This window comes from Stigmatopora argus, chromosome 11, assembly GCF_051989625.1.
Source record: "Stigmatopora argus isolate UIUO_Sarg chromosome 11, RoL_Sarg_1.0, whole genome shotgun sequence".
NCBI classification, from domain to species: Eukaryota; Metazoa; Chordata; class Actinopteri; order Syngnathiformes; family Syngnathidae; genus Stigmatopora; species Stigmatopora argus.
The window spans coordinates 5,872,338-5,887,928 of record NC_135397.1 but is presented as its reverse complement, the minus strand read 5'-3'; the positions used below and the strand labels follow the sequence as shown (position 1 = coordinate 5,887,928).

Genomic DNA, 15,591 nt, shown 5'->3' with positions numbered 1-15,591 from the left:
TTCATGGCGTGTTCATTCCTCCAGTCAACTGTACGCCACAGCTGGCCAAGTGCACGTCTCGTGTTTACAAGGTTTGCTCCACACCACCATCGCCACTCACTTGCCTTCTTACCCCTCTGAAACGACATCGAGCATCACTTGACCACAGATATTTATCAGTAACGAACCTCCCTTTAACTATAATTAAGCTTTAAATCTCTAAAGCTTCAAACTTCTGTATCATCAGACCCAAAGCCTGTAAAGTATTCTTTTTATGTGTCCAGTCCTCCACGGTTACAGCATCGTTTGAGGCTAAGATTACATTTCACAGCCGGGATCGTTATCTATAGCAGACCATCTGCTGCACAGGCCATTAAGCGCTAACATGTTTGTCTTTATTTAGAAATATACTCACAGGATGGATGCAACATGAGGTAGAGGCCTACAACTGTACAATTGAGTGCAAACTGTGTAATTGTTTTGAATAACGGCAATGACATTTCTTGACGGGGCTTCAGTTTTACTCCAAAGTTCCTTCATCTTCTGTGCTGCTTATCGTCATGAGGGTTTCTAGAGCCTATCCCAGCTAACTACGGGTGCTGGAATATCTGATCAGGAACTTCCTCCATCCAAACTGTCTAAGCATTACAGGGGTGGGGTCGATTGCTAAAATGGAAGGAGGTGTGAACAGCTGAGTAAACAAGTCAGGTCAAGCTGTGAAAGTTTGAAAGGGCACAGCGACATGATCAGTCTCGTGATTGGCCGTTTTCAAGTCTCAATCTGACTCCAAAACTGCGTTACTAAACCCTTCTATTCGTGGCGTTTTATTTGAAGTTTTTCCTCATTGTTAAATGTATGAGATGGTGGTCATCATAATAATAGCCAGAAGGAATTACTAATGACATATATGTATTGTGCCAGGCAACAGGAAAGAAGCACTTCCTCCTCTGTCTCATGACCCAATGCAGGACCACCACGATAATGCTACCATGGAAACTAGTCAGTGCAGAGTCCATGACTTTATAACGTAAAACTTGTTCTGGTGAGATCAGCCTCCTTACTTCAGGTTGAATCTGGGTAAACCAAGACATTGCCAGCCTGTACAATGAAGCATTCACCCTGAGAAACAATGACAATGACGGGGAAGGTTGGCAATTCTGATACGGTAGATTTTAGGCAGGGTGAAGCTGCAAGAAAACAAAGGGCGACTGATAGTGATTCATTGTGACAGCGGCGTTTGGCATGTCAGGACAGCAGGCTGGCTCGCTGCCTTTGATCTTTATTTGCTCCACCGTCTGTTTTGCATTTAAGTGCCTCGATGAGCACTAGGCATTGGATACACGTTGAATGGCCTAGGACTTTGTCCACTTTTCAAATATCCAGGATCCCTTTTCAAAGAGAAAGGACCAGGGAGGGCCGACGCTCAAGGGCAAGGTTACCGAGATGAATTTGCTCGAGGGTCTCCCAGCGATGCAGATTAGCTCTGATGAAAAGTGGGGACTCTGTAATAGCCCATAATCAAGCTAATGGTGAGTGGTGTGTGACAAAAATTTTAGGTTGGAAAATAAGCCAGGTAGAAAAGCAACATGCTTCATCCATTTTGTATTTTTAAAAGGATATAAAATGTTGCTCCCCAAACATACTTGACCTATGAGGTTTAGCATACTGGAGACTGTCAGCTGAGGTCTTTTTTTCCTCCAAACTAGCATGCAATTAACTCCGGGACTATACATTTTTTGACAGGAATAAAACAGTGTCTCACAGGGTGAAAACATTTGTTCTCCAAATAACTGCATGTGGCAATTTTGTTGATTGAACCACTCCAATTCCAAGAAAATGTCTCATGTCCTAATTGTTACCTAGAGAAACACAATAACATAATAACAGAGGTTTATTAAATTCTTAAGCACTTTAGAAGCTGTGCACATAGTATCAGGCTTTTCTAAATGTCATAGAATTTTACACTGCAATGTCATGTGATAAGCACCATATCACTTTGCGACTGGAATAACATAATTCTAACAGAAGCATATCAAGTAAACACTCCTAGCACCATTTTGACCCTTTAAGCGGCAAAGTTGATATATTGCGACAAGAAACATTCTCACAATTTTGCGACAGATGTTGCAAATGTGTGCCATCTTTTGGCGCAACCTAGAAACTACATGAGGCGCCATATTTGCAGCTGTGGCCTGTGAAAAACAACCATGTTGTTTGTCACAAATTTGCCACTTCGGCGAGGTATTAATGCACTTTAAAATGCATAATTTTCGGTTATACGTTGGTTAGTCACTTCACTCACAACAAAATTCATGTTTCTATGATTTTGATTTGCCAACAGTCCTTCCTACTAGTTGTAGATACAGCAACTACCTGAGTGCTAACAGTATTAGCATAGCTCTGGAAGTGCATATACATGCAATGCATTCCTCTTGGTGATCAAGTGTAAAATATGCTATGGTTCATAAGTCAGTAAGTCTGTTATTATCCAAGAAGTGTAATTATAGTTATTTTTTTGTATATAATAAAAAGTGTCTATTCATAACAGTTTTCCAAAGTAGCAGGTATTGCCCATTGTGCATTAAGTGAGCTACTGTGCTCCAAAGATTACATTTTGTATTGAAAACCCTTAGAAAAAGCTCCATTGGTGCATCAATACAAAATAACATCCACCCTGTTGACCTAAAAAAAACAATCAAAAGGAAGAATCAAAACAGAGTAGCACATCAAGGCAGCAGTGCATCAAGTATAATCCAGGTGCAAGTGCACAAACTACAAGTGGAACACCAAAGATTGTTGTTTCCAGCATCACCCATCATAATGCATTGTGAGTATAATATTGCATCAGAAAAAAAGAAAAAAAACGTAATGTGATTTAATCCACCGTACTCATCAAACGACAAACACCTCCTTCGATGGCCAATGATTGACCAGGAATGGTCCCAGGTGGTAATCTGGATATATGTGTCTGCAATGAGAAAAAAAATGACATGAAAACAATTAAAACCATTTTTTGCACTCTTTGGACTAATTTAAAAAGAAAAGGTTTATGGGTTGTGGCTCAGTGATGTCCAATTTATCAAATTCATTACCCCTCCTCATGATAAAGGCACTTTAAATTGAACATAATATACAGAGAGTCAACACCAAATTCATAATTTTCACATTCTGCAGATTTCGCCTACAGCCGAAAATAAAAGAAGTCAAATACAAGAACTGGTGTGGTTAAAAAAAAGCTAGTTTAACCTACTCGAGTAACACCTGGTCTGCCGTAAAGTGTCAAAAGTATTACTTTACATCCAAGATAACTACGACATGTTAAAAGTGTCAAGAAAGCAGGATTAATTACTTGCAGGTCAGGTTGTTGATCAAATGTAACCACTGTGAACATTTAAGGCAGCCGGGCGTAAAACTGACAAAATCCACAATGTTTGATGTCTTGCGGTCTCTTAGCCTGTCTCCAGACAGCTGCTGCACATTGGTCCATACTCAAATCAAGTTTGGCTGATAAACACAGTATGACACTGGCTGGCTGGTGTTTTTGATCTGGAATGTTAGGTTCTATTTCATCTCCATTTGTCTCTTTTGACGATTAAATGACACTTGGAGGAAAGCTGTGTTTGCGGGGGGCAGAAAGTAGTCTTTAAGCAATAAAATATCCGAAATGAATTGGCCACTGAATTGGCCGTATATCACATCTCTAGTTGCCGGACCATCCATCTTGAAAACATTTTTTTGGCAAAGAGTTCGACTATGGCCCCTGGCACCCTGGGGGTAACTGTCATGGACTGGGACATCACTTTGACAAGGCTACACACACATGGCAACACTCTCGGGGGCTATTATGTCTCCAATACAACCTTCTGTAGTCATCTTATTCCCTTCATCTTTTGTGGATGGGTTTTGAGAACAGACATTTAAAATCTGTTTCAGAGGAAGGTTCAAAGCAGAGTCATAATCAACTTAAGGTGCTTTCATGTTTGAAGAGGGTCTTTGAAGTCCTTAATTCACACGAAATTTAATAGAAATCAGAATGTGTACTATTTGCAATGATTTACAGCAAAGGACCGGTACACGATTAAATATTAACAACATAACAGCATGCACCTCTTCAATCACATTTTGAACATTTACCATTGTGGCAACCGGGCACAATGGCTGCAGTGAACAGGTAGTGGGGAAATTATTTATTTTTTTCATGTTTAGCAAACATTCCATGCAAAAGTGGTATATATTTATTTTATTTTAATTTTAAAGTGTTTCAGAAGTAGTTTTGGGAATCTTTGAATATGTTGAAACAAATTAAAGCTTTTTACATATAATACGTCTCTACTTACATTTTTTTTTTTTTAAGTAGAGGTAGCACTGTACTTATACTGTATAAATTGCATGACCATTTCTGGATAATTATGCTTAATATGCTTGTAACAATACATATTAAAATAATTTAAAAAGCAGACTTTTCTTTAATGTTACACAACATGCTGTCTGCTGTCTTTATAGTCAAGGATTTCCTTCAGTCTCTTTATTCCAGAGCACCTGCTGTCATTAGACATACATTTTTTTGGCAGGCTCTTTGTCGGGTCTTTCTTGGAAAATCCACCAAATAATGGATTTTAAGTAAATCAGCAAGCTGAAGGCACTGCAAGCCATCTAATCAGTTCAAAAGAAAGTATGGTGAGCTGTCTTTCATGTGCTCTTCTGTTTCATTTTTGCTCCCTCGGCATGCACGTTTAATTGTGCTACGACAAAGTATCTTGGAGAGTACATCTGGAAACTGGGGTCAATCAGCTGCCAAATTTCTGTTTTTGATAGGCTTTGCCGATGCTTGCTGTTCACATTTTATTTTGTTTCTATGGTGACTCTTCAAATGATTACATATATTTGAGCGTTGGATTCATAAATATTGATACGTTGACACAATTCTCAACCTTTTAGGTCTTAACCCCACCACAGTGGATTTGAAATGTAATTAAGATGTGATTTAACAACTTACTGACGCACTTATCTTGTATAGCAATTTAAATAGCTCACCTTGGCTTTGCTATCTTGGGCAGACATGTAGCCTACGCACATGCTCTCTGTGGTGTGGCTCCAAAGAAACTCCACTGGACAAACACAAATTAAAATTAAATTTAAAAAAAGATACACTATTATGATGTTAAAGCAAAAACGTGTTTTGCTAAAGTAACAACAAATAACGGTGTAGAATTGAAACAATATTTAACCAACCAAACTAAAATGAACATTTGCCAGGAAAGCCAGCTGTTGTGAAAGAAGAGTATATTTTCTTTAAAGTTACAGGTAAAGAAATTAGATTCACCAACACAATCAGCACATCCAGAAGGCCTGCTTGCTTTTAAGATTACCATATAATTCCATAGTGGGAGGTCTTTGTAAAATCTGAGATGAAGGGTGTGAAACTAGAGCTTGATTGTGCAAGTTAAAGAGACCACCCGCCAGGAGAGGCGGGGTGACCTTCCCTCTTCCTTCTTCAAACTAACCCCACCAGCCCCTCCCATCTTTATAAATGTCCAATGATATATACATAAAATATTAGCAGCAAAACCTTTGTACTACACCTAAAATGAGGCATGGAATGCAGATGTGATTAGGAATGAATAGACCGCATGTCTCACCTAGAGGACCCTGGACATTGGGAGACGGCTGAGATTCCGCACATCTGCAGCACCGCAAGACAATTACTCCACCCAAAACCCGATCTTCGTTGGCCAGAAAGGGTGAGCCTTATCAGACAAAGAGACACATTTTCGTATCAAGTTCTTCACTACGTCACATGGAACAAAATAACCTATTAAATAGAAGAAACAAAATCTCAAAGCCTTTTGCTTTTTTCACGTCTTCTCAATTGGGGGCTTTGCCAACATCTGTTCATTCCATCTTTCCCTACTGGAAAAATCAAGTTTTTTTCGCACAAACTCATCCTTGGCTGAAAACAAATCTACTTGCATATATACTATGACAGATAAATGTGAATTAAAGCTGCTTATGAGCAACTCACCAATGAACATGTTTTGCATTGCTTCCAGCAATGCCTGATGGGAATCTTCCGATTGCATGGCAGTGGCGCATTCCCGTGCCAGCATGGTGCGAATGAGATGTTCGCCACAACCTGCAGGAAACACAACTGAAAATGTCAAAAACAACACCATTATGTAAGCCAATGCTCAATTCACTTGTTATGTTCTAGTTTGAATCTCATAAATGAAATTTCCCGAATACGGGATGAATAAAGTTATCCAATCCAATATAAACACCCATAGAGTTGGTCCACAGACAATTGATTCATCTCTTTAATAAATAAAAATGATATTACAGTATGCTATGCTTCTGATGCAGAATAAAAAACCAAAAAAAAGAATGACAATTACGTATTATAATGGCACCACTGGCTAACAAGTAAGGGTTAAAATGAACCAGATGTTGGTGAACATCAGTAACCGTCAGCCAACTGCAACACCAACAACTTCATCCTTTAAAGTCTGACACATTGTATATTTTCCTATTCTTAAAATTCCAGGAATCTGTAGCCGACATAAAAGTTGTGTATAAAAGTGAGCGTGAACACGTCATCCTTGCCAAAATCTCTAAATAATGTTAAAGCTATTTGGTCTTGTTTCATGTGGTTTTGGTATCATATCCAAAATGGAAATCAGAAACAAAGAGCAAATACTTTACGCAAAAAGGCTGCTGGAACATGTGTCTTCAACTTTAAAACAAGTTTATAGCAGCCAAAATACAGCAGTTGTGTTTTTATATGGTATAGTATCTAGAATAATGAGCTCCTTCTAGGTAAATCACAGCATTAACATGCTGAAGAGGCATTATAGCTTTTCCCGTAGAGAAGCTGCAGCAAAGATCTGACAGTAAAATGACCCCACAAAGAAACTGCGCCTGGACAAACCCAAAATCAAACCATGAGAACTCGGATAGAAATACAGCGGACTGAAATGTCACCCAAAAGTGCAGTAAATTGCAATTTAAAGATTAAAACATGACAGATTTGTTTAGTTCATTTGTCAAACACACTTATTTTAACTGTCATGGTGAATTTCATTCAATGTATCTCTGTGTTGTTTTTATAAACACAAATAAAAGATCAACTAACTAAAAGCACACCTAAATAAAATTTTGCAACTCTGGAGAGCAGATGCCTGGAGCTGAAGTTCTTTTTTTAAATGAGAGCAGAAAGTCAGATTGGCCAGGTACTTGGTATTTAGTACTGCGTGTACTGAAAAGCACTCAATAATATAATAATTATGGCAAAAGAAACACAGTTGAGTTAAAGCTACACCACCTCCAACATAATAATATGCCAGAAAAGTCACAAAAAGCAGCAGCACAAGGTAGGCATTAACATTTTTCAAGGTTTTCATTTTTTTTCACGGATGAACTTCTGTCGCAGTGACATATTACAAACAAAAAAAATACACAAGAGAAAAGAAGGTAGTGAGTGACAAGTGAATGACACAGGGTGATGATCAAACTAACTCCAATGTTAAGACGAAAACTATTGTTTTTCTAAGGTCTTTTGACGGGGTTGGCTTTCATGTAGGGAAATTAAAAACAGGTGAAGTACTGGAACACACATTAAACTCTCCATCCGCTTAACATCCCCATAAGGAAAGTTTTTTTTTCGCCAACATCAGAGACTGGGCCACATTAGGGGAAAAAAAGGATGTGGTAGAAACACAGTAGTGCATAATACGTACACTTCATCAACTTTGATTTGTATTAAACGTAGGCTGCAACAGAAGTAAAGCATTATTTTTTTAGGTAGAGATTTTAAGAGTAGTTGTGGGTGAACCTGTATTCAGTGGCTATACACATTTAAGTAGCCGACGACTCTTATTGAACGTCACCGTAAATTAAAAGTGGTTGCAATGCACCTGGCTTGCAGATGACTAAAAATAATCAGAAAAAGATGACTCAATCATCGAGGAAGTGACTGATGAGAATCATTCAGCGAGAATAGTTGGAGGTCATCGGAAAGAATTATCGGGACTTTTAAAGCTTGACTCACTGAGAGGCTAAATAACAGGCTTAAATAGAATATCTGGTTCTGATTCATATCGTCACTCAAACAAAATGCGAGATTTGTGCTACATGTTAACCCTTAATAGGACATCCATTTAACTCAGTGGCAAATGACTGCTGCTATCTCTTGCAGTCGAAATGATTGAGATGCCTAGGAACATCATTAGTACTGAAATGTGAGGATGCATTACATACGCAGGTTAAAGGGCATTGACAACACCTTAAAATATTTATATATTTACATCATGAAAATATTGACTCCTGTGCAACTGCATACAAGGTTGTAGACATAGACTATAGTTAAGCGTTATACCTGAAGTGCTCACTGCTGTAGAGTAGGGGTTCATGTTACGTGCATTTTCAGCCCAGCAGCCACATCCATAATGAGCAGCCTGACCAAAAAAAGTAAACAAAAGACAACTGAAAATGGAAAAATATCAGTTTTGAAAAAGATCTTCCAGTTTTGATTACAATGAGATTAATACAAAATACCAAAATAAACATTGGTCAGGTAGCTAGTTCTTTTACCTGTCCAACCCTGCCTGGATGTTTCATGGCCAGACCTCCACTGGAGACTGCAGCAGCGACGTTGCCTTGCAGATCAATGACAACAGCTCCAACGGTATCAAGGCAACCATTTTCTTGCACAGCAGACAATGAAGATATATCTTTCTATGGAAAAAATCCATATAAAAAAATGTGGACACTTGCAGCCAGGTGCTTAAAGTTGTATTTTTTTCCTGAAATTTTATGCAATTTGAGTGTTGCGTCCGATAGTCTATAGATTAGAATCCCATATTTACTAGAATGAGCTACTTGACTTTATGTCCTTCTATTCGTTATGCTATAGTACTCACATTTCCACTTGATTGTCGTCTTCTCTTTGTTTGATTCTGACCCGTGTCCATTTTCTCAGCAAGTTCCATCTTTCTTTTGTTCCGCTTGTATGCAGATAAACTGAATTCTGTAGGTTATATTAAAATACAAATATATTTATACATTCACACCACGGGAGGCCTTTTCTACCCGGTAGAGAAAAACTTACTCGTAGCCATTTTCTCTGAGGGACAAGGAGGGACATCGTGGCTAATGGCCCAGTCGTGTGCACCCCGTCCTACTAAAAAACTGGAATAAAAAGATATAGTTAGGATGAAAAATATTCGCAATACTGACAAAGAGAAACTTTTGAGAATTATAATAATATTCACCAGGGCGGTATTCTACCAGCTGAAAGTTTCCCTTTCTGTGCTTCACTTAGCAGTCGCTTTGCAACTAAGACTGGGTTCTTGATACCTGGTCGAAAGGAAGTTGAAGTGATTTTATTCAAACTAAAACTCATTTCTCTGTTGTTTTTCTATAGAGTATGAAAATATATCATGCATAGTGTAGTATTAGTAAATATATAGCATAGAGAAAGTCTTAAACCTTACCACTAATAGCACCTACAGCTCCGTAATGGAGTGATTTGCCTTCCATAATACTGGCGTCACACTCGATTTCCCCTGACAAGTTAAGGTTGGAGCCCATACCAGCATTTGTGAAAGGCGAGTTCTGTGAAAACATTGGAACATGCTAATTATATTCACCCAGGGAATGCTTTGACAATGATTTACCAAAGAAATCTCAAGATCAGGCCTGTTTTGTTTTATTGCTTATTATGTCCTTCATCAAGAATGACAAAATATATTATTTTCTCCATGCTTTTCCATAGTATATTGAAAAATAATAATTTGACCATTTTCTTACAGAAATACTGCTTTTGTTATTGAATATAAAAACATGAAAGCTTTAGGGGAAAATACCCATAACTTATTTGCACTGCAAGTGTTCTGGCTGGTTGTTTTAGTAGATAATAAAATAGTCAACTGAGATAGTCCAAGTTGATCCAGAACAAACCAACCTCAAGTTCAACCAGGGCAGCAGCCACGGCTTCAACTGCAAGTGCGCCTGCTTTGAGCTGGTCCACAGCCTGATAAATCAGATAAGAAAAGACAAGAACAAAAGACAATCAATCTTCAAAGTAACCCAAGTAGTCCCTCTTCATTTTTTTCCTCTGCAGGAAATTGTATAACAGACTCATGCAAGTTAGACAGAAGTCAACCTACTTGCTGGCAAGCTCTTTTGCAAACATGCTTGTACTCCTTGGCCTTGGATTCCGAATGATAACCTGCTCCTGAAACATCATGAAAACAATTGCAAACAAATGCATTGGCCAAGAATAAGAGTGCACATAAAGAGAATATGCTTGAAAGGGGAGAACACCTAAAAGGCCACATAACAAAAACCGGACAGATAATAGACCCTGATTTTCAGGTATTATGAGCCGTACATTTTAACCACTTTAATCATTATCTGCCAAAGTTGGCGACAGAAGTAAAATTTAATTAAGAGGCCTGGCATCGGTCGATCATATTTCAGCACCTTTGACAGCAAAAGATGACCAATCGATTTTGATTGACAGGGATGTTAACTGCCATTCACTGCCAGGCTCTTCCAGTCAAAATGAATTAGGTGTCGAGCGACATCAATGGCAGCCAATCAGTTAAATGATAATAAATAAATAATAATTCCAATTCCCCAGAAATATGGAGATAATATAATTTACCTGCATGTACTAAAACAAATCCACCAGCACCCAGTTTGCAATTATTGGTTGAATCCTGGTTGTTGGGCCATGGACTGTGTTTGGATAAAATGCCCTGTTGCTCTTCAGTAGGATTTTGTAGACTTTCCATAACCTCTGCATTATTGGACAAATCTATCGTGGCCTCTCATCTGCATGTGAGGGAAACATGTCGAAGATACACCTGTCAAGACACAAAGCATTACAAACACTGATTAAGTTCCAAATGTAATATACTTGGTGACCGTGGTTACCTTTCAATGTCATGAATACATCATGACGTCATAAAACACACATTGCAGCCCAAATAACTTGCAATCCCAGAGTGCCACTGCGCGAAAAGGGTAACATTGCAGGCATCGAGGTGAAAAGAAAACAATGTTGACTTACAACTTACACTCTGCCTCCAGCAGCATAAGCAAAAAAAAATGGAATGCTCTTCATATGCATAAACGATTATTGAGCAAGTTAAACTCACAATCGTGACAGACGGCAACGTCACTTGTCAATAAACTCGGCTATCTTAAAACACTATTAATAACTAGTATATTTATGTAGACGTTGCAATCAAATGATCAATATATGAAACATTAGATGAATGATGTCACTAGTGACTAGGCGAGATCTCACGTAACTCTCCGTCGGCCATTGTGTGTCAGGCCTGATCAACAATTAGTATAAGGTCAATGTAGGGTTGGCTTAAAATAGTAAATGGTTAAATCTCTAACCAACTTTAAATCGGATGCTTGAAATCTGTGATAAATCAATTTCATATATAATCATGATAATAAAAACAACACTAATATTCCTGTATCTAACTTGAATTATAGCCAAATTAATAAAGTTTGTTTGTATGTAAATCAAACAAATGTGGGAATTTGTCAAGAATTCAGAAATCAATGAGTATTTTAGAGAAGATAACTCACCTTACGACCGTTAAGCGAGAGCCAGCCTACAAGTCCTCCGACGCAACATGGCCGCCAATTTCTGACTCCGCTTTCAGACATCTAGCCTTATATTTGGGATAAGGAAGTGGTGCAGGGATGAGGAGCCAGGGTCACGTGACTCAAACGTCCAAACAAACTGTAGAATAAATGTGTTTGACTTTGTGTTATCAAGCAAATAACGTAGCCTTTTCTTTAAAGACACATTTTCCTCACATATTATTATTATTTTCAGATACGTACCTACGTTTATATATATTTGACCTAGCACCTGTTTCCACACAAAAATCACTATGAATGCACTGCAAGACGGACATCTAGCGGCTTATTTTTAATAGTACACGATGAGAACAATAACCACTGAAAAACTGCACCATTCTCAATGAAAAAAACAATAAACAAAGCTCACTGGATCGAAAATATGAATATGAGGAATACTTGGACATCATCTCGTATAACATTTAACCCCTCTTCTTGCGACAACAATATCAAAAGTGGTGCATGTTTTAAATTGAGTCATTTTGGATGGTTCACTGTACAAATTATTTTTTTTCAAATCATAATAATAAGAGGGGCCAAAAAGTAAAAAATATTCTGGACGAATGGAACCGCCCCTTGATTCACATTAGCAACAGATGGGTCAAATCAGTGCAGAAGAAAGAGCCATACATTTATAACAGGTATAAACAAGAGTAACAAGGACATTATCCGTTTTTTAATTAGAAAAATAATAATAATATAAAACCATCGGTATTTTTTGGCAAACTTGAATGATTTAAGACTTGGTGTGCAGGACCTCAAACGATGATGCTTACCATCTTCAGCGAGGACCACTTTTGAGTGACTCAGAAAACCAACCAATCACGTGACCATTTTCTGTTTACTCAAGCCAATCATTTCCTTCCTTTTTCCCCACATCTACTTTACACCGCAATCACGGTAGGTTGAGCAGACGCGGTACCGTCGATATTTGACAGCTTCACAGGTGAGAGAAGCGACTAAAGGCTCTCACACTTGACATTTCTATTTTATCCCCCGGAACATCATTCAACAGTGAGTCTGGGGTTGCCACAGTCAAAAAACAGCCACTTAAAGACCAATTACTCTGGCAGCATGAGCAAAAAGAAAAAGGATTGGAAGACTGAAAAAGGTAAGGCTTGTTTTGGTGGAGAATGGGAATATAATGCTCTTCGTGACTGACAGGCATGCTTTAAGGATGGCAAACGCTCATTTTGCTTTCCCGATTGCTTTTCAACTACTTTTCATTCAGTGCATGTGTTGATCTCACTCACCTTGGGCACATGTTGTGAGGATGCATAGCCCTTGTTTGGCTATCGTTACTGCGCGTTTCGCCTCAGAAAACAAGGATGCTTCTTGTCATCGGGGCTATTTCGTGTTTAGCTTGCATCCATGATCCATGGGTGCAGTTTCTTTGTCATTCACCTGTCGGAGTAACATCATCGCAATCGTTGACGTGATCTGCGATGATCTGTAAGATCCACACGTGCTAACGTACTTAAATGTTACAAAGCGAGAAAACAAATGCTTGATTAAATTCAAGGTAAAATGTTGCCAGTGCATCACGCCCGAAAGAAAAAAAACGCCAAAACATTGGCAAGCATGGCTGCAGGTGCAGCAGCACATGTGCAATTGATCATCAAATCAGTTTCCTGTTTAACACCTGCTACTGTGACCGCGATGGATCACTGTGTCCTCTAGTTGGTGTCATGCAAATGTATTATTGGTGTTTATTGACATGCCCAGGACAGCATTATGTGCCGATGGTCATCAAATCAACTATTGAAATGCTGAATTTGATTTATGAATTTGGGATTTCGATTCTAAGCTCCAGCCCTCCTCTACTAGTGATGCCCAAACTATTGCACACATGGCTAGTGATCCCCAAACGATTGCACAAAAGGCTAGTGATCCTCAAACTACTGCACAAACGGTAAGTGATGCTCAAACTATTGCACAAACGACTAGTGATGCCCAAACTATTGCACAAATGGTAAGCGATGTTAAAACTATTGCACAAACAGTTAGTGATAGCCAAACAATTGCACAAACGGCTAGTGATGCTCAAATTATGGCACAAACAGCAAGTTATGCCCTAATGATTTCTCAAAAGGCTGCAGTGGGTGCAGGTCTACATTTGTATTAATTAAGAGGTGAAGATGATTATTTAAAAAAAGTTGCAATAAACAGACAAATCAGACATAAGACACTTTTGACTTTGAAACTACAAAGATGGAAGACAGGATCAAGGCTATATGTGGCCATGTGCTCACATGTAAAGCAATTGATGATTATTTCTAGAAAAGTTTGCCTTTTTTTTTTTTCAAAATTTGTCAAAAAGACATTTTGAGAGATGATGTCTTTAGGAATTTCATGATAACTTCTATTGGGAGATACTCATAGATAAGTGTACCATGGAATAAAAATAATGATTTGACCTTGTGGTTAATGTGGAAAAAGTCAAAACTATCTTTAATCTTACATGTACAGCAAGATATTAAAAAAAAAAAATTGATTCAAAAAAATCCATTCACTTTTTAACATGGATTAATGAATAAAAAAATAAAATAAAAAAATGCATTCACTTTTAATATGGATTAAATGAATAAAAAAATAAAATAAAATAAATCCATTCACTTTTAACATGGATTAAATGAATATGCCTTTAGATAAGTCAGAGCACAAACTATTGGCTGCAAAATTGATTGTCATGTTATTTCTTTTTTTTCATATATTTACAGAGAGACTTCTCCGTATGGATCGTGAGGAAAGACGCAAGGACGGTTATCGTCGACAAGACTATATAACCCTGGACAAGATTCCAAGCTGGAGGGAAGAATCCTACTGTAAGAGAAAATATAATTGTGGTCAAATTCTTTTATCAAATCGTGCATTATAATATAGTTAGATACTTTCCCAAGAACGAATCATAGTCCATTTACATGCAAATGACTGTTGAAAGGCCAGACTTCTTCACTATAGAATCAGCCTTGCTCGGATGCCTTACCCTGCAAAGCGAATCTAGTTCAAGTGAACTAATCTATTGAACATACATTAAATCTTTATTACATTACGTATCAAACATTTAATGACAAGATATGTCTCTATAAGAAGCTTGTAGCTTTCCGTTGTGACAGTGGAAGGTGGTCCACCAGCTAACCTTTTCACAGAGGAGGTTCATTTAAGGTAACTGTGTCCCAGTGTCAGTTTTATAAACATTAATGTTAGCAACAATAATGCAACAGTACATAGTTTTACATTTCAAATTGCATCAATGAGTGTTTAATACAATGACACTCTATACTTCATCATTAAATATTGAGGTAATGTTTCTCTTCTGCATTTCAACTAGCTGACAGCAAGGAAGAAGGAAAGATTTTGAGAGGCAAAGGCGGTCTGAATGAGAAAGTATCTCTCTACAAAGGAGACATTACCGTCTTGGAGTTGGATGCCATTGTCAATGCTGGTAAGTTTCCTTTGACCTATTATAAGATTTTAGTTATTGATGCCTTGTTTTCTCAAATATGGTAAAAATGAAAGGGTTGATTCAGGCAATATAAAGAGCTGGGCAGTGGGAAATTGGGTAATGTTAGATGCTTTTCTTTGTTTTGTGCATTGTGCATATTGTTATGCAATCCCTCAATTTCTATGCTCACAACCTACAATTTATGTCAGAGTTGACAAATGATGATTTTTTTTCCAAGTAGCCTTTTTTTTAATCCCACAGTTTAGCTTCTAGAATCAATGGGAGACAAAATCCTCCCCATGCTCCTATGCAATATCTCTAATAGATTGATATGGTTTATTGAAGCTTGAATTGTTATGGACATGGCTACGAAAGCAGGTCGTCTAATTTTGGATGATTTTGTACCTCTTGGGAGTGCCTTGGATCAGTAAGAACTACAATTTCATCATTTATAACTGTTGATTTTTTTCTTGTTTTATTATTATTAACTTTGTGCCATCAGT

At 37.9% G+C, this 15,591-nt stretch overlaps 2 protein-coding genes and 1 long non-coding RNA gene across 8 annotated transcripts in view; 2 read left to right on the top strand and 1 right to left on the bottom strand.

Moving 5' to 3' along the window:
* tasp1 (taspase, threonine aspartase, 1) overlaps positions 1-13,228 on the bottom strand; it is a 37,821-nt gene extending 24,593 nt beyond the window's left edge. Inside the window, exons 1-15 of one of the 6 annotated variants that reach the window (XR_013303807.1) lie at positions 12,897-13,228; positions 11,587-11,743; positions 10,643-10,844; positions 10,143-10,210; positions 9,938-10,006; positions 9,468-9,588; positions 9,246-9,330; positions 9,083-9,162; positions 8,895-9,001; positions 8,566-8,709; positions 8,351-8,429; positions 6,002-6,112; positions 5,619-5,726; positions 5,014-5,087; positions 2,869-2,947 (exon numbers count right to left, since the gene is read on the bottom strand). Coding sequence is in view for 2 of the 6 variants with exons in the window: in XM_077612851.1 (XP_077468977.1) it covers positions 2,855-2,947; positions 5,014-5,087; positions 5,619-5,726; positions 6,002-6,112; positions 8,351-8,429; positions 8,566-8,709; positions 8,895-9,001; positions 9,083-9,162; positions 9,246-9,330; positions 9,468-9,588; positions 9,938-10,006; positions 10,143-10,210; positions 10,643-10,772 (1,269 nt within the window). In the remaining 4 variants the exon portion in view is untranslated. The other 5 variants (XR_013303806.1, XM_077612852.1, XR_013303808.1 and 2 more) reach the window with 5 other exon arrangements.
* On the top strand, positions 4,527-6,653 carry LOC144084435 (uncharacterized). The gene is made up of 3 exons (XR_013303809.1): positions 4,527-4,656; positions 5,623-5,720; positions 6,030-6,653. It is a non-coding gene; the product is annotated as an uncharacterized LOC144084435 (long non-coding RNA).
* macrod2 (mono-ADP ribosylhydrolase 2) overlaps positions 12,556-15,591 on the top strand; it is a 242,127-nt gene continuing 239,091 nt past the window's right edge. The window contains exons 1-3 of the mRNA XM_077612858.1: positions 12,556-12,754; positions 14,364-14,468; positions 14,975-15,088. Of these exons, the coding sequence (XP_077468984.1) occupies positions 12,718-12,754; positions 14,364-14,468; positions 14,975-15,088 (256 nt within the window). The 5' untranslated portion in view covers positions 12,556-12,717. The remainder of the gene's footprint in view (positions 12,755-14,363; positions 14,469-14,974; positions 15,089-15,591) is intronic.